Source organism: Magnolia sinica, chromosome 13, assembly GCF_029962835.1.
Source record: "Magnolia sinica isolate HGM2019 chromosome 13, MsV1, whole genome shotgun sequence".
Classification (NCBI taxonomy): domain Eukaryota; kingdom Viridiplantae; phylum Streptophyta; class Magnoliopsida; order Magnoliales; family Magnoliaceae; genus Magnolia; species Magnolia sinica.
In genome coordinates, this window is record NC_080585.1 from 11,071,263 (window position 1) to 11,098,245 (window position 26,983).

The window sequence follows — 26,983 nt, forward strand, 5'->3', positions numbered from 1 at the left end:
CGACAGTAATCCAGGGATTCGTTATCTTTCGGAAAGAATGGAAGCTTTCCACCGGGAGAGTCAGTTGACCATGCAAGGGCTGCAGGCAACTTTCGACCGTCTTATGGATGCGCTACTCCCGCCCCGAGCCCTAGGTGGTGCTCCACCACCTTTAGTTGCTCTCCCACCCATGGTGGCTCCACCACCCATGGTTGCTGTACGACGCAACCCCGATTTTTGTAGAGCACTACCAGTGGCAAACCATAGGGCTACATCAGATGATTCAAGTTCTAGCGACGATGATCTTAACAAGAGTTTTTCCAGACGACCAATCCATGGAGGTGATTATCTAGATCGTACTGAAAGAGACTATCGAGGTAAGGCTGAACTTCCTAGTTTTAACGGTTTATTACGTATAGAAGATTTTCTCGATTGGCTAGCTGAAGTAGATAGATATTTTGATTACATGGACGTGTTAGATCATAAAAGGGTAAAATTGATAGCGTTTAAATTAAAATCTGGTACTTCTGCATGGTGGGAACAATTACAACTCTCACGAGCCTGCCAGAACAAGGCGCCCATCTCATCATGGCCACGGATGAGACGTCTTCTTCGATCTCGATTTCTCGCCAGTGATTATGAGCAGATATTATTCCAGTAATATCAAATTTGCAGACAAGGAAATCGAACAGTCACAGATTACACTGAAGAATTCCAACGGCTGGCTACACGAAACGATCTGTCAGAATCTGAGTCACAGAAGGTGGCACGATTTATAGGTGGGTTGCGACTGACAATTCAGGATCCACGTTTATCACTACTGTAGATGAAGCAGTTCAATTGGCGGGTAGGACAAAAACACAACTTGCAAGAGCTCCTGCTCGTCCATATCCTTCAACTCGACCCCCCATGACGGGTCCCACGCAGGATCCAATGCTGCCACGAGGAAAAGACCCAGTACCTTAACTTCCTACAACCGCAAACTGTGATACGGGGAGCTGCTCATCCAGACCTCAACGTGCAGCACCCATAATAGCGAGTCCGAGTAGGATTCCAAATCCTTATGCTCGGCCAAGGTCGAACAATTGTTACTGTTGTGGCCAACCAGGCCACTTATCAAATACTTGTCCTCAACGTCCCGCAATACACTTAACTATAAACGAAGGGGGCACTGAAGATGAGGCCACAGAAGAAGACTATCGCTTTGATGAACATGAACAAATCACTGAATAAATAGCAAGTGGCGATGAAATGACGGGCGAGGATCGTGGCAAATTTCTAGTTGTGAGGCAATTGCTGTATGCCCCACGAAAGGAATTACATCCACAACGACACAATATATTTCGTACTCGGTGCACCGTCAATGGAAAGGTCTGTGATGTGATCATAGACAATGGTAGTAGCGAGAACATCGTCTCAAGAGTAATGGTGGACAAGTTACGGCTACCAACGATGAAACATCCTTCCTTGTACTCAATTGGTTGGATAAAAAGGTGAATGAGACCAAGATAACTGAACAATGCACTATCTCATTTTCAATTGGTAAAAATTATAAAGATCAAATACTTTATGACGTGGTCGATATGGAAGCTTGTCATATGTTACTCGGTCAACCCTGGCAGTCGGACCGTGATGCGACCCATCGGGGACGAGATAATGTTTACGTATTCGTCAAAGATAGTCGAAAAATAATCCTTGCCCATATGGCACCAGAGAACCTCCCTGAAGCCTTTAAAGTGGAGGGGAGTTTCGTCTTGACCATTCGAGATTTTATGGAGGAATCCAATGAAACCGGCGAGGTATACGCTGTAGTGGTGAAGGGCAATGAAGAGGAACCCTCAAACATCCCTCCAAGTTTAAAACTGTTGCTAAACGAATTCAAAGAAGTCTGGCCTGATGATTTACCTGATGGATTGCCCCCCATGAGGGACATCCAACATCACATAGACTTCGTCCCTGGGGCTAGCCTGCCCAACCGCTCTCATTATCGGATGAGTCCAAAGGAGTGTGAGATACTTCAGGGGCAAGTGGAGGAATTGATCCGTAAGAGTCTCTTGAGAGAGAGCATGAGCCCATGTACCATACCAGCATTATTTACGCCAAAAAAAGATGAAAGTTGGCGCATGTGTGTCGACAGCCGGGCAATCAACAAAATTATCATCGAATATCGGTTCCCAATACCACGGTTGGACGACATGCTCAATATGTTAGAAGGGGCCAAGGTGTTCTCTAAACTAGATCTAAGGAGCGGGTACTATCAGATTCGTATTCGACTCGGTGATGAGTGGAAAATGACATTCAAGACCAAGGAATGGTTGTATGAGTGGCTGGTCATACTCTTCGGCCTATCGAACGCACCAAGTACTTTTATGCGTTTGATGAATCAAGTTCTAAAACCGTTCACTGGCCGATTTGTGGTAGTATATTTTGATGACATATTGATATATAGCCAGGATGAGGCGGAGCACAGAAAACATCTCAGGCAGGTGCTGCAGGTCCTACAAATTAACAAGTTGTACCTCAACTTGAAGAAGTGTAGTTTTTTAACTGACAGTCTGTTGTTTTTAGGATTTGTTGTAATGTCCACAGGCATTCGTGTGGACGATGAAAAGGTACGAGCTATTAGGGAATGGCCGATTCCGACAAACATTCATGAGGTGAGGAGTTTTCACAGGTTGGCGACTTTCAATCGTCGATTTGTATGAGATTTTAGTGCCATAGTCGCGCCTATAACAGATTGCGTGAAAAAAAGACCGTTCCAGTGGACTGATAAAGTTGACAAGAGCTTTCATGAGATCAAGCATCGTTTGTCTACAACACCGATTTTGGTGCTTCCTAATTTTGACAAATTGTCTGAGGTTAAGTGTGATGCTTCATACGTCAGAATTGGAGGAGTATTATCACAGGAAGGCAGGCCGATAGCCTTCTACAGCGAGAAGCTTAGCGAAGCCCGAAAGAAGTGGTCGACTTATGAGCTTGAGTTGTACGTAGTTGTTCAGGTGCTGCAACATTGGCGGCATTATCTGATTCAAAGAGAGTTTGTTTTATAAACTGACCATCAAGCATTAAGGTTTATTAATAGTCAGACTAACGTGAATCATGTGCATGCTAGATGGGTTGCATTTTTACAGGAATTCACGTTCGTTCTAAAGCACAAGTCAGAGCAGCAGAACAAGGTGGCTGATGCACTTAGCTATCATGCATCACTACTTGTTATGATGAGCAATGAGGTGGTCGGCTTCGACTATCTCAAGGAGCTATATGCCGAGGATGAGGACTTCAAAGATTCTTGGATGAAGTGCAAAGAAGGTCACCCCAGTGACCTTCATATATAGGACGATTTTCTCTTCAAAAGGAATCGATTGTGCATCCCCCAAAGTTTTCTGAGGGAGCAGATTATTCAGGAACTATATGGAGGTGGCCTCAATGGACACCTGGGGCGAGACAAGACGCGAGTTCTTGTGGAAGAGCGGTATTATTGGTCGTAATTAGTACACGATGTGAAAAAAGCCATACAACGTTGTCATGTTTGTCAGACCTCCAAGGGCAATCTCAGAATATGGGCCTCTACACCCCGTTACCTGTGCCTAACGGTCCTTGGGAGGATTTATCAATGGACTTCATGCTTGGTCTCCCACGAATATAACGCGGCATGAATTTGGTGTTCGTGGTGGTAGATCGTTTCTCCAAGATGACGCACTTTATCCCATGCAAGAAGACCCTCGATGCAACACACGTGGCGAATCTATTTTTCAGGGAGGTCGTACGGCTACACGGGGTCCCCAAGATCATTACTTCCGATCGTGACACGAAGTTCATTAGCCACTTTTGGCGGACTTTATGGAATCGATTCGATATACGACTTCAATTCAGCAGTGTTTACCACCCACAGACTGATGGGCAGACCGAAGTTGTGAATCGCACGTTGGGAAACCTCCTTCGCTGTATTTCAGGAGAAAAACTAAAGCAGTGGGATTTAGCCTTGTCTCAAGCAGAGTTTGCATTCAACAATATAGTGAACCGCTCGACAAGGAGATCATTGTTCCAGATTATCTACAGACGAGTGTCTCGCCACACACTTAACTTGGTCCATCTGCCCAAGCACCCAGGCACAAGCATTGTAGCAGAACATATGACAGAAAAGATCATGGGCATCCATGCAGAAGTGCAGACCAAGTTACATGCCTCGAAAGAAAAGTACAAGGAATATGCGAACAAACATCGGCGATAAAAAGTGTTCGAGGTGGGCGACCGCGTTATGGTCCATCTGTGCAAAGAGAGATTTTCGACCGGGACGTACAACAAGTTGAAAAATCAGAAGATTGGACTGGTACCAATCATCCGAAAGATCAATGACAACGCTTATGTTGTTGATCTCCCAGATGACATGGCAATCTCACGGACTTTCAATGTCGCGGACCTAACCGAGTATCATGAACAAGAGCATGACGAGAACTCGAGGACGAGTTCTTTTGAAGTGGAGGAGACTGATGTAGAGCGGGTCGCGGACAATTACATGGCCAAGATGGATCAGAAAAGGCCCGGTCGACGACAGAAGTGATCCAAACCATCGAACCTTAAATCGGGCGTATCTTGCAATCCGGAATGAGTTAGCTGATGTAAAATATATGATTTTGGGGTAGAACGAGCTACTGAAGCCAACAATCCTGTTACGCCAGGTTGCGCAGCCCGAAATTGCAAAAAACCCCTGGATCGACGGTCGTTTTTCTGTTTTAATTTCATTTTTACTATAAATAGTAAGTTTTAGTTTGATTATAACTCTTCATCCGTCGAGCTTTCGGAGTTGCGTCCAACGTGAAAAGAGCTTAGAATAATTAGGAGAACGGTTTGGTGAAGCCAAATAGGACACTTAATATTTTTGGCCGAAAACCTTGTGCACTGGTAGACATCACGACCATCTATAAATAGTAAGCTTACTATTTACAATAAGTCGCGGATTCTAGGAGTTTGAGTTGTAGTTTGATTCTAATTTCTTTCCCATTGCTTGGTACCCCTATTTAAAGGGTTGTGAACTCGTTTTTATTAATCAATTAAACAATTTCGAATTTCTTAGAATTTATTTCTATTTTCTGCTTTCTTTCCTCGTGGATTCGAGAAGTCTCTATGAGGAGTCCAGAGAAGCTCCGTGGATTCGGAGTAGTTATCCTCATCACGTTCATCCCTGCGTCTCTCATCTTACAAGCTCCTCCAATCAATGCCTCTTGCCAAATCATTGAATTTTTGTGAGAATTCACCTTGAAAGTCATTCTTGTTGGCGTGAGTTGTCAAATCAATTAATGAGTTGTCATCAAATCAATCAATGAGTTGTCAATTAAGATAAAATTAGAAAGATTATATTCATGATTGTACAACTCATTGATTGATTGTACAATATACAACTCATTGATTGATTGATAGCCAAGAATAGGGTTGCTAATCTCCCTATATATTTGTACAATATCTCTGTAAAGAAAGTATAAAAGAAATACAATAATAGAAAATGTGACATGGTATCAGAGCCAGTCGATTTCTAGCTCTTGGTTTATGTCTAACCCTTGTTCATAGCTTTCTTCCGCCACCACCTTCACATATAGGAGACACCGAAACTCCGACGTAGTCCAGTGACTCCTCCATCGACCATAATACGCTCCTCTCTGAAATATTCACCACAAAAATGCCCGAAGCTCTGTCCAAAGCTCAGGCCGCGACCGTGCTTTCTGAACCTGCGGCTGTCCCGATCGGCATCAAGTTGGATGGTTCCAATTATGCTTTATGGTCCCAAGTTGTCGAGATGTACATATCCAACGAAGACAAGTTGGGCTAGATTAATTGCGAGTTACCTCCGCCATCTTCGACCGATCTGTCCTTCTGCAAATGGCGTACTGACAACGCCATTGTCAAAGGATGATTGATTAACTCCATGGATCCAACGTTAATTGGCAATTTCATTCGATTTCCCACGGCCAAAGTAATTTGGGATTCAGTTGTTACCACCTATTTTGATGGTGGTGATACCTCTCAAGTCTATGATATCCGGCGGTGCGTCTCATGTCTCCGCCAAGCGGGTGGCTCCCTGAAAAAATACTACACCAATTTGCAAGGCCTCTGGTGTGAGATTGATTTTCGACGTCCCAATCCGATGGAGTGCCCTGCTGATATTGAACGCTATAATAATCTTCTCTAAGAAGATTGGGTCTATGTATTCTTGGATGGTCTTGATGACAGATTGGACAATATTCGCAGCGACGTGTTGTAGATGCACCCGTTTTCCACCGTGGAGCAAGCATATGCCCATGTCCGCAGGGAGGCTCTTCGTTAGGTGGTGATGAACGCTGGCAACCACGAACCACCTTCAGGGGCGGTGCTTGCCTTGAAAGGCCTAAAGCTTGGACTGTCTGGATCGACTTCACAGTATACTGGAAAATCTTCCTCTAAAGCCCGTACCTCATCCGATGGTCTCAAATGCTCTCATTGTGGAAATACGAAGCATACACGTGAAAACTACTTTCAGTTGCATGGGTACCCCGATTGGTGGCACGAACTTCAAGCCAGAAAAAAATGAGACGGTACGGCTGAAGGCGCGAGAAAGGCTGTTGTGGCAGCAACCGAACCTTATCTCTCTCTCATCCTACCTACTGTATCACCTAAATCGGACTTCTCTCCTGCAGATCTAGGTAACATCTGGCATGCCTTACTTAGTCGTTGTCATGATGTGGACAGTAGTGATTAGCTCCTCAACTCTGGGGCCATGGATCATATGTCGTCTGATCCCACAAATTTCTCTCATCACTCACCTTCAAGGCGCACCAGTATTGCGAATGCTTATGGAGTGACCTCACCTATCATAGGAGTCAGATCTGTAACCCTATCACCCTCTCTTCATTTACCCAACGCTCTGCTTGTTCCCTCTTTATCTCACAAACTATTATCTGTTAGCCAAGTTACTACATATCTAAATTGTGTGATGCTAATGTTTTTCGATTTTTATCTTATTCAGGATATTCTCACCAAGGATATAATTGGGCGTGGTACTAAGAGGGGGGATTATACTACATGGAAGATTTCAGTTTGGGTTGTGTGCATCACATGTCTTCTACACTTGGTTCTAAGGCTCGACAGATTTGGTTGTGGCATTGTCGTTTGGGACATCCGTCATTTGGGTATTTACGACATTTATTTCCTGATTTATTCTCTAATGTGGAGACTTCTGAATTTCACTGTGATATTTGTATTTTAGTCAAAAGTCATCGTGCTATTTATCCATTAAGTATGAATAAAAGTGATACATCTTTTGCTTTAATTCATTCTGATGTATGGGGACCCTCTCCTTTATTTACTATATCTGGTGTATGGTAGTTTGTGATATTTGTTAATGATTGCACCCGGATGACCTGGCTATAGTTGATGAAACATAAGGATGAAGTGTTTCGTATCTTTCGGTCATTTCATGTTATGCTTCAGACCCAGTTTCTGCTCATATTTGGATTCTCCGCTCTGACAATGGTGGTGAATATGTTAATCACCACTTTCATTCCTATTTTCAACAACATGGTCTTATTCACGAGACCTCATGTCCTCAAATTCCTCAGCAAAATGGAGTCGCTCAACAGAAGAATCGGCATATTCTTGAGACTGCACGGGCTCTCCTTCTAGGCGCTCATGTTCCCACACAACATTGGCCCGATGCTATTACCACTGTCGTACATTTAATCAATCGCCTTCCTTCCAAAATATTAAATTTTAAGACCCCATTACAGTCTCTGTCAGCCTTGGTCTCTCTACCTACGGCCCTAATGCTCCCTCCTCGCATATTTGGGTATGCGGCATATGTGCATCTCCTTAAGAACCAGTGCACCAAACTTGACCCATGTGCCCTTCGGTGCCTCTTCTTGGGTTATGCTACACATCAAAAAGGCTACCGTTGTTATGATCTTGCTACTAAGCGTACCTATGTGACTATGGATGTCACCTTTTTGGAATCCGAACTGTTCTATCCTTCTTCGGCATCCACTTCTTCTCTTTAGGGGGAGACATTAGATGAAGAGTTGAATTGACTGAGTTTTGACTGGCTTGAAGATCAGAATGACACACCAATGATTGGCGAGGAATCGACAAATACATCTTCAGGGCCTGACATATCCTCTGAATCTAGAGGGCCTTCAGCAACTGAGCTCACATCATCAAGAGAAGAACCCGAATCCCCCCATCTCTCAGTGCCTGCAGACCCATCTCCTGAGAATATTCCTGAGGTAAGCAATTTCACTACACCCTTATTTATGAATAACATAAATATGTCTGCTGGGTATACCTTACCTTTCAGGCATAACCGTGGCAAGCTATCAAATAGATACTCTCCAAACATTGAAGAAAGAAAGTCGAGGTATCTAATTGCCAACTATGTTTCTACCGAAAAGCTACTTGAACCTCTCAAGACATTCTCACACAAGCTGTCCGCATGTCATATTCCCACTATAGTTCAGGAAGCTTTAGCTAATCCCAAGTGGACACAGGCAATAGAGGAAGAAATGGGAGCACCACGAAAGAATCAAACATGGACCTTGGCTCCATTACGCAAAGGAAAAAAATAGTCGGGTGCAAATGGGTCTTCTCTGTTAAACATAAGGAAGATGGATCTATATAACGATATAAGGCAAGGTTAGTGGCAAAGGGATATACTCAGACATATGGCGTAGATTATCAAGAAACTTTTTCGCCGGTACCCAAGTTAAATACAGTCAGGGTCCTGTTATCTCTCACAGCCAACTTGGACTGGCCGTTGCACCAGTTTGATGTAAAGAATGCATTTCTCCATGGTGATCTTGAAGAGGAAGTCTACATGGATACTCCTTCAGGCTACACAGCATCTTCAAAAGCTGAAGTTGTGTGTAAATTGCAGCGAGCACTGTATGGATTAAAACAATCTCCTCAAGCATGGTTTAGGAGGTTCAGTCTGGCAATGAAGAAATATGGCTTCCACCAAAGTAATTCAGATTGTACATTGTTTCTGAAGTACCAAGGGGGCAAGGTAACAGCTTTAATTGTATATGTCAATGATATGATCATCACAGGGGATGATAAGGAGAAAATCACTAAGCTTCAGAAACAATTGGCGTCCGAGTTCGAGATGAAAAATCTAAGAGAACTCAAATATTTCCTGAGAATAGAGGTTACTAGATGAAGGTGAGGTATATTTCTTTCTCAGCAAAAATATATATTAAACTTACTATGTGAGGTTGGAATGTTGGATTGTAAGCCAGCAGACATTTCAATCATTCAGAACCACAAGCTCGGATAATATCCAAACCAAATGACAACGGACAAAGGAAGGTACCAGAGATTAGTTGGTAAACTTATTTACCTCTCCCATACTCGTCCAGATATTGCCTACGCAGTGAGTGTAGTAAGTCAATTCATGCATCAACCTGGTAAAGATCATATGGAGGCGGTGATCAGGATTTTACAATACTTGAAATCCTCTCCAGAAAAAGGGCTTATGTTTTCAAAAAATATACATCTCAGAGTTAATGGTTATACAGACGCAGATTAGGCGGGGAATACCACAGACAGAAGATCCACCTCAAGATACTTCATGTTTGTTGGAGGGAATCTTGTTACATGGAGAAGTAAGAAGCAAAAAGTGGTAGCATTATCAAGTGCTGAAGCAGAGTTCCGTGGAATAGCTAAAGGACTTTGTTAACTCCTGTGGCTCAAAAGACTTCTAACTGAAATTGGGTTTGCTCCTACATCCGAGATGGACCTCTTTTGTGATAACAAGGCAGCTATCGTCATTGCTCACAATCCGATCCAGCATGATCGTACCAAACACGTGGAGGTTGACAGACACTTTATCAAAGAGAATCTTGAAGCTAAAATAATTCGGTTTCCATTCGTGAAGTCCGAAGACCAACTGACGGATATTCTTACAAAGGCCGTATCAAGCAAGGATTTCTACAACTCACTAAACAAGTTGGGCATTGAAGATTTGGATGCTTTCACTTGAGGGGGAGTGTTGGCGTGAGTTGTCAAATCAATTAATGAGTTGTCGTCAAATCAATCAATGAGTTGTCAATTAAGAGAAAATCAGAAAGATTATATTTGTGATTGTACAACTCATTGATTGATTGTACAATATTTATATATAGTCAAAAATAGGGTTTCTAATCTCCATATATATTTGTACAATATTTCTTTAAAGAAAGTACGAAAGAAAGACGATAATAGAAATTTGACAGTTCTCACCTGGTAAACACGACCTTGTGGCTGTTGCAACTACAAGCCTTAAATAGGTTCCCATCTAAGAAACACTCGGGCATGGATTGAACTATTTTGGCTTGTCATGGACCAGGGCTGGAGGCCCGACCTTAACAGACCCGTTGACACCCTTGGAATGTGCAGGCTTGAGCATTAAGACAGATCATCTTGCATGGTGGTCCACCAAATGTAGGGATCCCATGCCACGAAAAGATGCCAGATTGACACGTGGATATGTGGATAAAGAAGCATAAATGGATTAGACAAATATCCCCACCATTAAATTATATTAAGAAACAACATCAAACAAAATAAGCCCCATTAACATTACAACATACGTATTTATTAAACAATAATAATTCTTAGATAAAAAGGAAGAGAAAAATATATCATTCTGCTGCACAACAAATGCTACTTCCAGTGGGCGCTTTTTAAACCCCAGCTGCTCTTCCTAATCTCCCTCTCAACAGTTTCACTCCCATATACCTGCACATCAAAAAAAAATAAAAAAAAATCTATTTTGTTAGAATGCACATGTTGAACCCTGGTTCAGTGATCCAAGCCGTTAGTCTGATGGGTCTCACACTGGATAGGGGACTCCTTGGAAATCATCCAGATCAGAATATTCTAACCTTTTAATCAATGGCCTAGAAAATAGGTGATTGAGGAGGAAAAAAATAAGGTAGTCGTCCACGTTCATCTGATATGAGTCCAACTATCATTTTGGGGCCCATTAGATCGATGCTTAGAATCACACCACTACCAACCTTACAACTATCCTTAGCACTCTTAAAATGCCTCCTAGCCATCAACCCAAGTCTACCACTTATTCCTAAAATGCCCCATATCATTTTTAGGCCCATTAGATCGATGGGCCCACTTGTGTCTGATTTTCCAAGCCAAGAAATAACAGAAAACAATGAAAAATGGAACCAAGTGGGATCACATGAAGGGTTGTATTCCTTACCTTCCCAGCATCATAACAGTGGCCTGAGGATTCGTTCCCGGCGAGTCGGCGAACGTCGACCCATCAATGACCCGAAGCGCATTCACGCCGATAACCTTATAATCAGGGCCCACGACCTTGCCAACGTGGCATCCTCCATGGTAATGCCATATGGTAATCACAGTGTCCTTACAAAACTGCTCTAGGGATACAGTATCATTAGTGTGCTTAGGAATGAGGTTCACGTTAGCCTTGACACTCATGTTCAAGATCACCTCCATGGTGTACTCATCGTCGGCGGTGAGGTCCTTAAAGTGTTTGGACTGCGCGATCCTCTCCATCGTCTGTATGCCATTGACGCACCTTCGAAGATCCTCTGGATGGCTGAAGTAGTTGAAGGTGATCGAGGGATTATCTTCGATGTTATTGGTGATCAGGCTAATGTGGCCCGTCGACAGCGGTCTCGCAATCTTTTCTAGTATGAACCCACCCTTGAACACCTCACGTGGTAGCTCCTGCTTGTTTTGCATGTAAGCCCGGGCCGCTTCGAGGGTCCTCTGCTTTGGTGGGATGGTTGATAATTGCCCTATCTGGTGATCAAAAATACCAATCTATTAAAAATGGGCCATCCAGTATTGAAATCATTCATTGAAACTCCTATCTATTGGGCCCATCTCTTGAGTGGGCCATAGCACAAAAAATTCACCAGTTTGATGATCCTAATAAACTTATAAAGAGAGGCTAGTAGTAAAATTGAAGGGAGTAGAGAGCTCTTCAATGGGATGACCTTAAGTGTGCCCCACCATGCAATGCCTACTCTTTAAGTGGGCCACACTTGAAAGCCTGATGTAGAGCGGGTCATGGACAATTTCATGGCCAAGATGGATCAGAGAAGACCCGGTTCAAGACAGAAGTGATCCGGACCATCAGAACCTTAAAATAGGCATATCTCACAAATCGGAATGAGTTTTAAGACATGCCATATATGATTTTGGATACGAGAATCTACTTTAGCCAACCAACCCTGATACGCCGGGTTGCCCACGCCGAATTTGTGAGATTACATCCTATTGACAGTCAAAATTCTAGTTTATTTTTGTTTTTACTATTTATAGGAAGTTTTAGTTTAATTGTAACTCTTCATCTCTTGGGCTTTAGGAGTTGTGTCCAACATAAAAAGTGTTTAGAAAAATTAGGAGAATAACGTGTTGAGCCAAATAAGAAACTTACTATTTTTGGCATAAAACCATGAGGTCTAAGTTTACTATTTCTCATATATCACAATTTACGGGAGTTTTAGTTGTAGTTTGATTCCAAAATTTATTTCTAAGGTTCATGTCACTATTTAAGAGGTTGTAAACTCGTATTTTGAGAATCAATCAATTTATTTTGATTTTTATTAGAATTTATTTCTATTTTCCATCTCTCCAGGTGGATTCAAGCATGTGAGGAGTCCAGAGAAGCTCCATTGATTCGGAGTAATTATCCCTTGAGGAAGACGGTGTTCAACCTCAACACGTCCTCCCCTGTGTCAAAGCCTGATGGACCAGACCGGCCCAGATAGCCCTAGATGGGAAGATCCATTTTGGTTCAATTTAAGACTGCCATCAGTAAATTTAACGGCCCATATCAATAGACACACGAGTGATTGGAAGGTGGAGATGGTTTCTGCCTAGTTTAAAGTATAGTTCCATACGTAGTATTATTCTTGGCAAAATGCATGCATGAAGATGTTCGATTAAAAGCGAGTACTGAGCAAACCTCTGCTGACATGATCCCATGGTTGCACTGAATGCTATCAGAGGACTGACCGAACCCGCTGCTAGCCTCGATGAACGACCCCATCTTCGTAATCCCGACGATCTGGATGAGGGATTGCTGCACTGGGCCTTTTGTGGGCAAGAAGATCGTGTTCATTGGATTGTCAGACATTCCTTTGCCGACGAACTCATTAGCTAACACCACTTCAATGTTCATCCTCTTCAGCTCAGATACGGGCCCGATACCGCTTAGCATCAGTAGGTGTGTGCTCCCTATCGCTCCTGAAGTCAGTATCACCTCGCTCTTCTTCCGCCTTGAGATGAATGCTTGGTGAAGCTTCCCATACTCGTCCTTGAAAATTACTCCGATCGCCTTCGGCTTCCTCCCTACATTCACAGTGCAAATGTTACAACAGTGATGGGTCCCACCATCCAATCATGACTAGATGAAGATCTAACGGCTGTTGTTTGAGTATATGTATGTAACCGTTGATTTCAGTTCAAAAGATCATTCAATTTTCTAATGAAGGATCATACCCTTGGGCACATATTGAAACAGAAATTTACTTCGCGACAAGGGTAGTTTGGTCATTAACATAGTGTTAAAATACTTGTAAGCTAACCTCATTATGACTAAAATATTCATTTTGTTTATGGGATAATGACCACGCTCTCCCTCTAGTGAGGGGATTGGGTGGGCCACGGTCTCACCCAACACGGTGCTGCTCTGACCGTATGGGGCCAACCTTGGTGTATGTATTGTATATCCATGCTGTCAATCTGTGTTTCCAGTTCATTTTAGTGCACAATCCCAAAAAATGAGGTAGATCCAAATTTCAAGTGGACCACACTATAGTAGACAGTTGTAATTAAACACCCACCGTTAAAAACTTCCTAGGGCCCACCGTAATGTTGATAAAGTAACAGCGTTGAGAAAAAACAAATATCAGCTTGATTCAAAATTTCCGTAGCCCACTAGAAGTTCTTAATGATAAATCACCACTATTTTCTGTGGTATGGTACAACTGAGCTGGAAAAATGGATGGACGGCGTGGGTATGCAATGCATTCATCAAGGTAGGCCCCACTGTCAGGGCTGCACATAATCTGCTCCCCACCCGTCCGTCTCAGATTGTCATTTTCCAATTGGCCAGGCAATGATGCTTCGATAAATTGCATTGGAAGGAGAGATTTAATAAAGTATCTGTGCGCACGTGGTGACTAGTTACACGTATAAGATGTGGGCGTTCTACTAGATGGGATCAATGTTACCATGCCAGCTTTCTGTAATCAAGGCCGGTCCTCCCATTAGGTTGGTTTCGTGTCAACGGTGAAGATAGACCGTTGGTGTTTTCTTCCCCAACGGTCATTATTCTCTCGCAAGTGTGGCCCACTTAATGAGTGGATATGAGCTGATTTGTGATCTAGGAAAATTTTCAGGTACAATTCTCTACCATATGATCCGATTTATGATAAGGCTAGACTCTTGTATTCATTTCACACCTTTTAAAAATGGTGGAGACTCATCCCTCCACGTATGGGCGTGGGGTGCTTTGCCCATCCTGTTCTGGATCGCATTTTCAGGTAGCATGTCTCGGAATTTACTAGAAATCTCAACCATCCTATTAATGTACATCAAATAGATGGCTGAGATTAAAATAGTGAGCTGTCCAAATTTCGATGGAAAAATCCGATGGATAATATTACCTTCTGAATGAATTTTTTATTTTATTTTATTTTTAAAAATTTAAAACTATGCCACCACCATAGTTGGGTCAATGATTGGATGATCTGGATGGTCTATAGTTGGGTCAGTGATTGGGTGATCTAGACTGTCCAAATTGCCGTACAACTATTCCAAGTGCGTGTTTGAAAGCCATTTTCATTTTTTTTTAACGGCCCTTCTTTTAAAGTGGTGCAGTGAATTTAGTTTACATTGTACGTGGTCAAACCAACTGAAATTGTCTGAACTAACTTTTCTTCGTCTTAATACCTTTGGTGTTTTGTTTAAATAATTCGGCTAAATACATTCATTTCTAATTCCATTTACATTATCCTGTCAATCATTTATTTTAACATTTATCATTTTAGCGCTGTGTATCTTAGGGGCGTTTGGATGGTAAATTTCTTAAGATAAGTTACTTATGTCGCAAATTGCTTGTCTTAATTTATACTTACTAAAAAGATAAATATGTTTAGTAAACAATATACTTATCAACTTCGCCAATCTTTCGTCTCTCTTAAGCATCTCTTCAGCCGCTTATGAAGAAGTAGAAAAGCTAAAAACATTATTTGAAGTGATTAAATAATTTCAAGTAAAAAAGTTTTTTATAACTAAATGGGACCTTAATGACATGTAGTTCCTTAAGTGCTAACATTTTGATTCCATGACTCAGTGGTAGATAGACTCTGTTTTAATAATGAGATTGTGGCATCTGATGCCCACGTGGGGTGGGTGTGTGCCGTATGGTTGTGTTTATTAAAAAAAAAAACTACTGCCAATACCCAGTTCCAAAAAGAATGACTCGTCTGATACACCTATTGGACGCTCATATGATACATTCATAAATTGTACACACCATATATTAACTCAATTAAATTGTCGAAACCACTGCCATAAGGCATGGTATTAATATTAGATTGGTTGAACATTAGTATCCTTTAATTCATGGCACTTGTTGGGGTTTGGGTATTTTTTCCTTTAAACCGTCCAATGAATGTCTACAAATCTGATAGCTAGATGATCAAAATAAGCATAGTTTTTTAATGATGATATACTTAAACTAGTAACAATAATTTGGATAGCTAATTTAAGTTATAAGCCTTGAGTATAATTTCTAGGTGCCTGCATATCATCCATGACACAACAGTCTATTATTCAACCTAGCCATTCCGTTAGTTGCAACTGTGTATGTTACTAGTGTGGCCCATGGCTTGATACAGTGGATCATCAATCTGATCAAAATAGGCTGTAGGCTAATCAGTTTCAAACTATGTAGATATGGATTTTACCTCTCTTGTCGAAGACGATCTTCTGCACGCTGGCATGAATCAAGACCTTAAGATTGTTGGAGTTTGCCGAGGCCAAAAGATCGGCAGCAGTGTGCCGGAATCCATCCTTATCGAATATGGTCCCACCAATCTTTGTACCATACAAGTGGTCGTATGTGTATCCATTGTAGGGTGAGACCCCAGCATCGAGGAGACCATCCTTGAAAGCCTGTTGCCATGGCACAAGAGCAGGCCATTGAACGACCTGCTTCTCGACCCATGGGTATGACTGGTTCACCAACTCGCCGTCCCAACCCACCTCGTGGACGTATCTGTAAGCCAATGACATACCAAATGTTAAAACATCCACATGTTTTGTAAATATAGTATTTTGAAAAGGGATTATGAGACCATATTGTATGGTATGATGTGGTTAGACCACCTTGTAAGGTGGGCCAGCATACTTGGACACAAGGAGAGTAGATTAGATCAAGCTGATATTTAATTTTTTTCTTTTTTTAAAAAAAATAATTAATTACTTATTTATTTACCTAGACACTCATGCCTTAAAGTGGAATTTCACCACCCATGGCTACTCGAACCCTTGACTAGGTGTTGAAACTCTTGAAAGTCTACCACCAGAGTAAGAAATTTTATGGCAAATTAACATAAGGAGGGATCTACTAAGATTTGAACGGTGGGCATTCCATCACTACTGCTTCCTATGTATGATCTACTTGAGATTTGGATATACTTGAGATTTGGATATTCTTCCCCTAAAATGAGCAGGCAAAATGGATAACCGGTGTGTAGGTGTGGATATGCACTGCATGCATCAAGGTGGGTCACATCGGTCAGGACCGCACCTAATCTGCTCCGCGACAGAAGAATTTGTGTAGTGTTGGTATGTATGTAACGTTTGTGAGTGATCTTTCACATACAAGCTAGGGAGAAAATGACGGTGGTTTCTTCATCAAGTGGGCTACACCAGGAAAATCAATGGCAACCGGTGGTCTGACTCAATGTACTGATGTGGGCCATCTAATGAGGAGATTGTGTTATTTTTCACCCTAGTTTATTTTATGGTGTGGGCCCACCTTTTCCACCAGGTCCGATTTCCTAAATAAAGGACACGCTAGTGGAAACAAAAAAAAAAACGGTGGCTGTCAAAATATACACACGGTGGACGTACCAAACCGGCTGGTCTCATGCGCAAGGTAGCAAAAGCAGGCTGGCGAAATGATCAAACATGTGTCATATATATATATATATATATATTCAAAGCATGTGGTATGAGGGTGCACGTGGGCTCACGTGGGCTAATGAAAAATTGCCTAGGTATTCTCATTTATTGGTCAGTCGTCAAGCAGAGAGCATGACCACCAGCTACTTTCGAAGGGAGTGGGACCATGATGAGAACCCGGTTACATAATATACGGCTTATGGCCGTGATTGGGCCCACTCACACCGCTTAACCACCGTTTAAAAGGGTTTTGGCACGTGGGAGTGGAACTCAATGAACATGGTGATCGGATCCCCAGTGATATGAAAAGGGGCCTCGCACGCATCACGCGTGCCAACATTTGGAACATGTGCAGGATCCAGGCCATTCATGGGGTGGGTCTCAAGGTCAACATGCCCCGGCTCATAAATCAGGCCGGTTAAGTAAATGAACAGGGCATATGCCTTTGAGAGAAATGGACGGTTTAAAGAAAATGACTAGCGGTCCGATCAATGTATGGATGGAGACGGTACAATCAGCAAAAAATTTTATCTTTAACATTGAAGGGAGACTGTACGGTGGATAAGGAACAACCGGAACAAGTAGGAGATAAAGATATCTCTCAATAGTACACGCGGCGGGGTGATGCAACAATCGGGGTCGTCCATCTAGTTATTCCTGATGTGAATGGAAAATGGTTCAAAACACACATGGACCGGATAATCCTAACCATCCGACCGGTGGATCTAAAGACAATGGTAGGAAGGAGGGAAATGAAAGGAAAATTAATCACGATCCCCAACTCAGGTGGGACCCACCATAGGGAACGATGGGGAGGGGACACCAACAAGAGATTTGTGTGTGGAGCCCACCATGGTGTGTACATTATATCCAACCCGTTCATCAAGAGTGCCTCGACAGGATGAACTGACATACCTAAAAATAGACCGATCCAAGACTAGAACATTTCATACTGTATTAATTTAGAGGTCTTAGCCAAGATTTTACATTGTTTTGAACAATGTGGCCCACCTGAATTTGGATCAGAGCTTAATTTCAGATGTAACCTTGAACGCATGAAGGTGCATCCCATCGACGGAGTGGATTTTACACGCACAAAACGGTGGGCTCTACATAACTCAGGAGTTATGGTTATAACATATACAAGAGATGTTGGAGAGGATTCCTGTCCCATCAGCAACCTAGTTCTAACCTGTGATCACGTGATATCCCACGCAATATTGCAAACCTGCCTTGAATGGATGTACGATTGCCTATTAAAGAAGAAGATTTTGAGAGTCCTAATTGCCAACTACAACTGAGAAAGTTCCTATTCCAACATAAAGACTCTCAATCGCCAGCGTTTTTCATTATTGTTCTTTGCGTTACTCTGCATTAAATCATCTGGAACCGTCGGTTGTCTACCCAAGAGACCATGTTGAATAATCAAACCAGGAATTAACACCATCCATTAGTGTTGACTGACCCTCAAATTCTCACATAATAGCCTACATATATGGTAGGGCCCACTACGAACAACACCACAGATTCGCTCACTGTGTGGGCCACACAATATTAGAAAACAATGGATAACCGCCCATCGGGTCTAAAGTACACATGCGGCCCACCTGATGGATGGATTGGTCTGAATTTTTCAGCAAGCGTTTTTCATGATTGAGCAAATCACCCAATGAAACTAATGAGATAGTTGGACGACTGAAATATATGAGGAAAATGTAGTATGAGGTTGGCCTCATTGGAACTTCCCAAGAGGTCGAGCTCTATGGGCCTCACTGTAATGTGTGTTAGAAATCCACACCATCAATCAGATGCATCATTCCAAGGTAAGTCATGGGCCTAAACATCAGGCCAATCCATGAATTAGGCAGGCCATACCACAGTCAACAGTTGACAGTGGATGGCTACCCATTGAAACCTTCCTAATTATTTGTAAAACCCACTTAGGACGTGGTTCAGACATCCAGCCCATCTATCATATGTGTTCCGTTTAGATGAGGGGTCACACCAAATTTCAGGTCAATATATCCAAAACTTAGGTGGGCACCATCAAGTGCTCGACCTCATGGAAAGGTCTCATGATTTCGACTTCATAGCACCATATGTGTGTGTGATATATATATATATATATATAGAGAGAGAGAGAGAGAGAGAGAGAGAGAGAGAGAGAGAGAGAGAGAGTACCTTGGGCTAGCTCTGGTATAGAAGCCAGCATTTAAACAAGTGCCACCACCCAAGACCCTGGCCCTCGCATTAATGACACCATCAGTGGAAATGAAGGCTTGGTTGGGTGAATTAGGAGCTACATCGGCCAAAGAGATGTGGAAGTTTTGCATGTGGGATATGTTTACATTGCCATAAGGAGATCCCCCTCTCTCCAGTAATAACACATTGTAATGCTGTGAGAGTGTAGCAGCCAGAGGGCACCCAGCTGTTCCACCTCCTACTATTATGTAATCATATCCACCAACTCCTCTGAAAGTGCTTGCCTTTTTCAGAAATGGGTAGTTGAAATTAGGGGCCCCACCTGCATTTTATCATGGTTATAAATATATGTAAGGACCAGGTACAAGAAATCAACACCACCCATTTCTAGATTTTGTATACTAACATTGCCAGTATGTCACATGTGTCTCAAATGCCAGATTTATATCAGGATGGTGAGCAGCAGTGTAACAAAAATTGGATGGCTAGAAATAATTGTTATAGGCTGCTAGTTTTTTTGTACAATGCAACCCAGCTAATGAGCGATGCAGATTGACAGTTCACAGAATATGTGATCAGATTTCAAGCACGGGTTAGAATCCTATGCTAGTTTTGCCCTAGTTTTAAAATGGTGGTTATGCTTCAACCGTACACATGACATAATTGTCCGGCAATTCAGATTATCTAATGGCTGAAATAATGTTAACTATATGACTTTTCCTTCCAATTTGGAATATTGGTCTGATAGCCATTGATTGGACGGTTAGGAATGCTTGATCAGTGTAATTTTAGAGATGACATCCATCCACGATGGACCCACAATTTGGATAGCCTTGATGGCTGTAAGTCAGTGCCACATGTAAGGCATGAGTCCCCACCATTTTTCAAATGGTGCGAAACTAATGTAGGAGAATGGCCTTCAAGCACATGTTCCTAGCTAGCATCGTGTGCCTCCGTTTGGATGGGTGGTCTACTAAATATTAAAATTAATGATTGTTATGTCTACACCACTATTAAGAATTTAATAGATTTTATTTTTCCAGGACTTTTACGTTTATGTGAAGAAAAATACCTTTCTTCTCTCGGTAATTTCCTGTAATACCGTCTTAAGTAACTCACCATAAACTTATTATATAAGCGCTGCAAGTGGGCCCACAGATGTCTTTATATTGCAACCAAACTATCCATCAGGGTCACTCCATCATCAAAGTTGGACACCCCAGGCCAATCCAACCATCATGTGGGCCACACCATAGATAATAATATATGACCAAGCAAGAACCTCCAAATTTAGGTAGTGGCCCACCTGATGGTTGGGTTGGTGTGATTTATTTTTGGTGTTATGTGCTTTCATTGTTAGTTAATATTTCTAGATGACTTCAATGAATTTATAGCATGGTGGGTCCATATTTATTGTTTGTAAAATAAATTTATTGTAAGAACGTTACAGGGATCCCCCTCCCTGTAACGAAAATTTTGTACATGAAGTGAGATCCTTCATATTCACCTTGTAACGAAAAAACAAGCCCATACAAAATACAGTGGGTCACACCGAGGAGATAGTTAGGATGGAGATGGTTGCCATTAAATCTTTCTAGACCGCGTGTCCAATGTTTTTGTGTATGCCATCAGAACCTTTCAGAAGATGTGAACCACCGCGATTGATGGACATAATTCTAAACCTTATGGGCTACACTACATGATTTTAGAGATTTTAGGCATGATTTTAAAGGTGTGGTCCACATGAATTTTAGGTCATCCAAATTTTTGGGCTACAAGAGAATATGAAAAGGTTCACATGATGGACAGGTTGGATGTCATTTACACATCAAGCCCACAAATTCCATTCTATGGTAAGCTTATTTTAATTTTTGGTAAGCTAAAATGAGTTTATTCTACATGGTTGTAGATGATCCAGCCTCTACCCATAAGTAGAGCTAGGGAGAATTCAATTCGATTTGGCGAATCCGACTCGATCCGAACCGAACTGAAGGTCTAGATCGGTGCGGATGGACCACTCATATCCAATCATACATCGGATCGAGTTCGGATCGTGGTCAATCCGGCCCAATCCGATCCGAAATCCAAACAAACCCTAACCCCTTTGTTCTCTACTCGAAGGAGGCGCCGCACCCGCCTATCTCTCCCTTTCTCTCCCTCTTTCTCTCCTGATTTCCCTCCTCTCCTTCCTTCTCTCCTTCTTTCTCTCCTGGTTTCCTAAATCTCCCTCTCTCTCCCTAGACTCAACTCAATCCGACTCGATTCAGTTTTCCAGACCGAGTTGGACTCAATTCAAGTCAGGCTAGCAAGGATTCGGATCGAATCGAGTCAGCCCTGCTAAACTCAGTCCCGAATTGGATTGAGTTTGGGTCAAGTTCTTGAAAAATTGGATCGAGTCGAGTTGGACCCAATCCAGTCCGACTCGACTCGATGCCCACCTCTACCCATAAGCAAAGAGTGATGAAAGGCCTTTGGAAGCTTCTTAAAAATTGCATACATAGAATATAAGAAATTGAAATTAAAGCATCTAAATTATGAGTCTTAAGTTTAGATGTATCATTAATACAATTACTTGATTATCCAACAATTGGATTGATGAATGATTGTTAGATGGCTAAAAGTGAAATATTGATGAATGATTATTAGATGGCTAAAAGTGAAATATATCTTATTGTCTTATTTTACAAACAAATGTCCACAAATAAGAGAGTAGAATCATTAAATTGACATGATTTGGGGACTATGACTTAGTGGTTGTGGGTTCCCGAATTTAAACTGAATGTATACAATTTCAAGTGCCTATGCATCAATTGTGATAACTTAAAAGTAACCTGAGTATTAAATAACTTCAACTAGATAGCCATCCTAACCATCAATAAAGATCACTCTCTCGTAAAACCTAGACACTCCAAAAATCAGACTGATACAACCTTCACATGGGTCCCACTGGTTGGGTCATCCAACATCAGATTTTTTAGGTTAGCCCAATTTATAGTTGACCAAATGGATTAAAAGGCCACATTACCACACGTGCACCACTCATACAGTACTAAAGCTTTAATAACCATTATCTTAGTTGCTATATTAGGTGCACCACTTAGGTTTAATAGTGGTACTAATAAAGATCTAATAACCGACAATTGAGTTGTTATACCTATATATGACTTTTAAAACCGACATTTGAGTTGTTATACCCACGCGACTTTTCCTACTTTTAATGAAGTATCAAATCTCATTTATGGAATTGAGCATTTTTTCTAAGTAAATCGACAAAACTCACACCTACCAAAATAATGAACAGAAAAATATCAACTCCTTAGATTGTTTTTGGGTCCCACTAATAAGAGTAACATGAATTTTAATGCAATAGCATCAAAGAAAAAGTGCTCGAGTAGATGTATTTCAAGATTTTGGCTACTACTATATTAGAAGTGCTGTGCTAGGCCCACACACGTGTGCAATAAAACTCATGAACATGTGTGAGCATTGCAAGATAGGTCCGTGATCCAATACACCTGTCAAAAATGCAACACTATGTTGATGCCCTTAGGCCAAGAATCAAGTTGATCCACTGATCAGGTGGACCACTGTTAGCAAAACAAATGTATGGCTGTAGAAAACTTGGCTGAAATTTTCTAATCCATCCATCTGTATCTAATATTGGGGTCCACGTGCGGGGTGGACCAGATATGTTTTTGGTAAAACGGTCTTACACCTAAGGCCTAAGGGACGCGGATTAGATACTGACAACGTCAGTAGCCAGATCGCTACTGAAGTGACGTCACCAAGCTCTGTGGACCCTACCATGATGCGTGTGTTGTATCTATACCGTCCATCCACTTGGAGAGATCGTTTTATGGCATGAGAAAAAGAATGAGATAGATCTAAAGTTCAAGTGGACCCCACCATAGAAAACAGTGGGGACAGTAACATCCACCGTTCAAAACTTCTTATGGGCCACAGAAGTTTCCGATCAAGTTGATATTTTTGTTTTCACTTCATCTATTTCTATGTTAACTTATGACTAAGTCGGATCTCAAAAATATATCATGGTGGGCCTTATAAATGTTTCAACGGTGGGTGTGACTGCTCCCACGTTTTTCTACGGTGGATCCAGTTGAACTTTAGATCTATCTCACATGCCATAAAACAATCTCTACAAATGGTTGGACGGTATGGATACAACATATGCTTCATGGTGGGTCCACATAGCTCGGTGACGTCACTTCAGTAGTGATCTGGCTACTGACCTTGTCAGTATATAATCCGCGTCCTACACCTACGTGTCATGCTGGCACATGTGTGGCGTGTACATGAGCTTTATTGCACGCATGTGTGCTCAGAAAGTTCCGTTGAATATTTCCTATTAAAAAAAGAAGTATTTTTCGCCTCTAAAACGTGTATGAGATGTGATCCGTTCATCACGTTGGCTCTACCGTTCAGAAGGGTAGTATAAAAAAGTCACATGAGTGTTGAATCTAGGCCGTTGGTCGAGTTATCTCAACCCTTCATTTCTTTTTGAAACACTTACAGCTGAACTCATGACTAGACCAGGCTGAGTTTCAGCTAATGCATCTTAAAGGTGGGCCCCGCCTGATGAGAGGCGTGGATCTGGCACGTGTGTTACACTTGGATACTTGCTAGAGGTGAGTGCAAAGAAAAAACAGAAGGGAGAAAAAGATGAGCAGAACTGCAAATGGATGGAAGGAGGAGTCAATTTCATTGGAAATGATGTTTACGCCCCACATTTTTAAGCATACACCACTTCTGTCTACTTTTTTGGGAGATGGAAGTGTACGGAAGTAGAGTACTCTACTAGCAGAAGTAAAGATAGGGTGTATGATAAGGAGTAAAAAATTGGGTGTAAATACCAATTTCTTTTCTTTTTGTTATCACTTGTCTGTTGGCAAGGTGAGAAATGAATAGAAATAAGATCACATACCGACACATCCATACAAGAAAAATTGAGGTAGGAACATAAAAATCACAAAATCAGTTTTTTTACAGAGAGAAGAAGAAGAAGAAAAAGAAGCTAAAACTACATTGAAAAAAAATCCATGTAGAGCTGGTGAAGCCTATGTAACAATGTAAAAAAACCAAAAGTGAAAAACCACGAAAAAAGAAGACATGAAATCAGTTCTTGCAATGAAAATGAAAATGAGAGAGAGAGAGAGAGAGAGAGCTAAGGCAGAAAGTAACAGTGCATTTCAAATGCTAACAATGAATGTAGAAGTCATAAATCCATGTCCCATGCACAACATCAACAATGAAAGAAAGAAAACGACAACAAAATCAAGAATCCATGTACCCAAATGGAAAAAAGAAGAAGAAGAATATACATATCAAATCAAAAGAACAAAGAAGAAACCTTGAGACAATCTGAGTATGTTGAGAAAGAAGAAGATCTTGAGGAGCTTTGCCATCTCCAGACTCATCAAAGAAAAGAAGGAGAAGTAAAAACCAAAAACAACAACAGCTACAACGAGGAGAGGGGATTGGAGAAACATACAGCTTGTGTCTATTTAAGAGCACGCAACCCACAACGGGAAATTCATTTATGAAGGCCATGAATGCACGGTTGGAGTAGGAAGTAGTGCTAGTCCGATTAACATATTAGGAGAGCTCTGATCTCACTGACCCACTTCATTTTCAGTCTCTCTACAACCACATGCATTTGCATTTTCACTAGATGTACTGTATACTTTAAATGCCGATAGTAAAGAAGAGTAACCGGAGTAATTCTTTGATAGGTTTGACTTCAAAGCATGGACCATCCATGATGTGCCCTACCATGTGGATGGACCCGATTGAAACATCAAACTGCCACGTGTACTGTAAATACGCGGCTCTACCATTTTATGTTCTTCCTGGGCCATACCAGGAGAGAGAGAGAGAGAGAAGAGACGAAAATAAAAGAAAAGTATTAGATGCTGAGATTCAGACTGAAGAATTGGGGAATTCTGAGATTCTCGATACGAGAATATGCATGTTGCATTGTATACCAGATTTTTAACTTTGTATATGTGGGGTCCATAGTCAATCATCCAGACCTTTTGTTTGATGGGCCCCAGTTTGGATGGCCCCAGAAAATTTTCCGATAATGGAAGATCCTAGCCGTCAATCTTGGGTGTTCGTCTAGTTGAATGAAGACCATTGTTGCAGTTTTCTTCGTAACCATCTATTTTTAGGTAACAAATTCAACGGATGGGATGGTCCTATGAAGTAGATTATTATTATTATTATTATTATTTTAAAATTTAAAGCACGGGTAGGGGGGTCAAATATCAATGGCCTGGATTTACTGAACCATAGAACCCTATTGTAACTAAAAAGTGGATTAGATGGTGAGGATGTTTCATAGTATCATCGAGCCATACAAGTGGAGCCTGTGGCTGGATGATCCAGATCATTTGCATGAAGCCCCTAACGTGGATGGGGTAGTCTTCGAAAATCCCCTGATGGATGAATCCTAACCCATAGAGAGGTGGCCTGCAAATGGACGGTTAAGGAGAAAAAAAATAACAATGTTCCATATTCTATAGGTAAGAGGAACATATCTGATGGCTATAACTTTCCACCATTGGATTTTTTTTCCAAGGAATTACGTAAACACGTGGAACCAATCAAATCAACGGTCTAGGTCACACAGATACAAGATCCACTTGTACAAACTCAAGGTCTCAGGAAAACATGTTTCCCTGATCTAAACCGTTGATTTGATGGGCCTGCAAAGAGATGGGCAGTTGACGGAAGAGATACATCAGCAGTCCACATTCAGCTGAAAAAGGGATCAACAGTGGGGTCTGGTTCACCAAATCATGGTTGAAACTCAAGGGCAAAGTTACCGTCTATATCCTCAGGTTGAGATATGACCTTTATTTTTATTTTATTTTTTGTTTTTTTGGGTTAGCTTGTCAGTACTCACCCATGTCAGTACACACACTCCATGTTACTTCTAGATCCTCTGAAGTTCTGAATTTTTTGATCAGGCCGATTTTTGTACTTTCGCTTCATCCTGGTTAGTTTGTGACGCATGAATAACGGGTCAGATGGAAGATGAACACACAATGGTGGCCCCACAAAATATTTGTGGTCTGGCATCCTATTCCTATCGTACTCCCAATTGGTCTGGGCATCTGAATCATCAATGTGGCATATTTGAGTAGAAGATAGACGGTAGATTCTACATGTACTTGGACACAGATTGGGTGGTGAAGCCTATGCCACCTTCATCGGTGGTGAAATGATGTGGTAAGATTTAATAGGCCACACGTGCGGTGTAGTTCTGGATATGTGACACGGAGTAGAAGAGTGCTTCTTACTACACGGTGTTTTGGCTATTTTGTGCGGTTGATCTTTTGAAGCGGTGAGCTCCATATGTATTAACTTGTCATAGCTTCTTAAGCTGAGTGGTACCTTTTCAAGGTGGTTAGAGTAATATGTTTATAATTGTTAGAGTTATTACAACTCATTTAATAAGGTAATAGTTCTTGATTGGCCAAAGTCATAAACTTACCTACTAGGGTCGGAAAAAGACTCTTGAATGACTCATGTAATTGGCCTATGATCTTAGAGATTTAAGTAAGGGTTTCGGTTACGAGATAAGGAGTTA

The 26,983-nt window shown here is 41.6% G+C and overlaps 1 protein-coding gene across 1 annotated transcript; it reads right to left on the reverse strand.

The window, feature by feature from the left end:
• Positions 1-10,587: 10,587 nt before the first annotated feature.
• Positions 10,588-24,992, reverse strand: LOC131222785 (protein HOTHEAD). Its single transcript, XM_058217980.1, has 7 exons — positions 24,881-24,992; positions 24,740-24,801; positions 19,351-19,693; positions 15,948-16,258; positions 12,938-13,323; positions 11,198-11,766; positions 10,588-10,716 (listed from the first exon to the last, which is right to left on the reverse strand). The coding sequence occupies exons 1-7, from the start codon at positions 24,937-24,939 to the stop codon at positions 10,662-10,664; spliced, it is 1,785 nt and encodes a 594-aa protein (XP_058073963.1). The 5' UTR covers positions 24,940-24,992; the 3' UTR covers positions 10,588-10,661.
• Between the last annotated feature and the right edge of the window lie 1,991 nt (positions 24,993-26,983).

What these genes read in the sequence shown, in the direction of transcription:
- LOC131222785 (XM_058217980.1), bottom strand. Translation starts at nt 24,939, where the DNA reads ATGGCCTTCATAAATGAATTTCCCGTTGTGGGTTGCGTGCTCTTAAAT. An exon ending in CATACTCAGATTGTCTCAAG is followed by an intron (nt 19,694 to 24,739) that starts GTTTCTTCTTTG and finishes GATAAAATGCAG; the next exon opens with GTGGGGCCCCTAATTTCAAC. An exon ending in TATACCAGAGCTAGCCCAAG is followed by an intron (nt 16,259 to 19,350) that starts GTACTCTCTCTC and finishes ATTGGCTTACAG; the next exon opens with ATACGTCCACGAGGTGGGTT.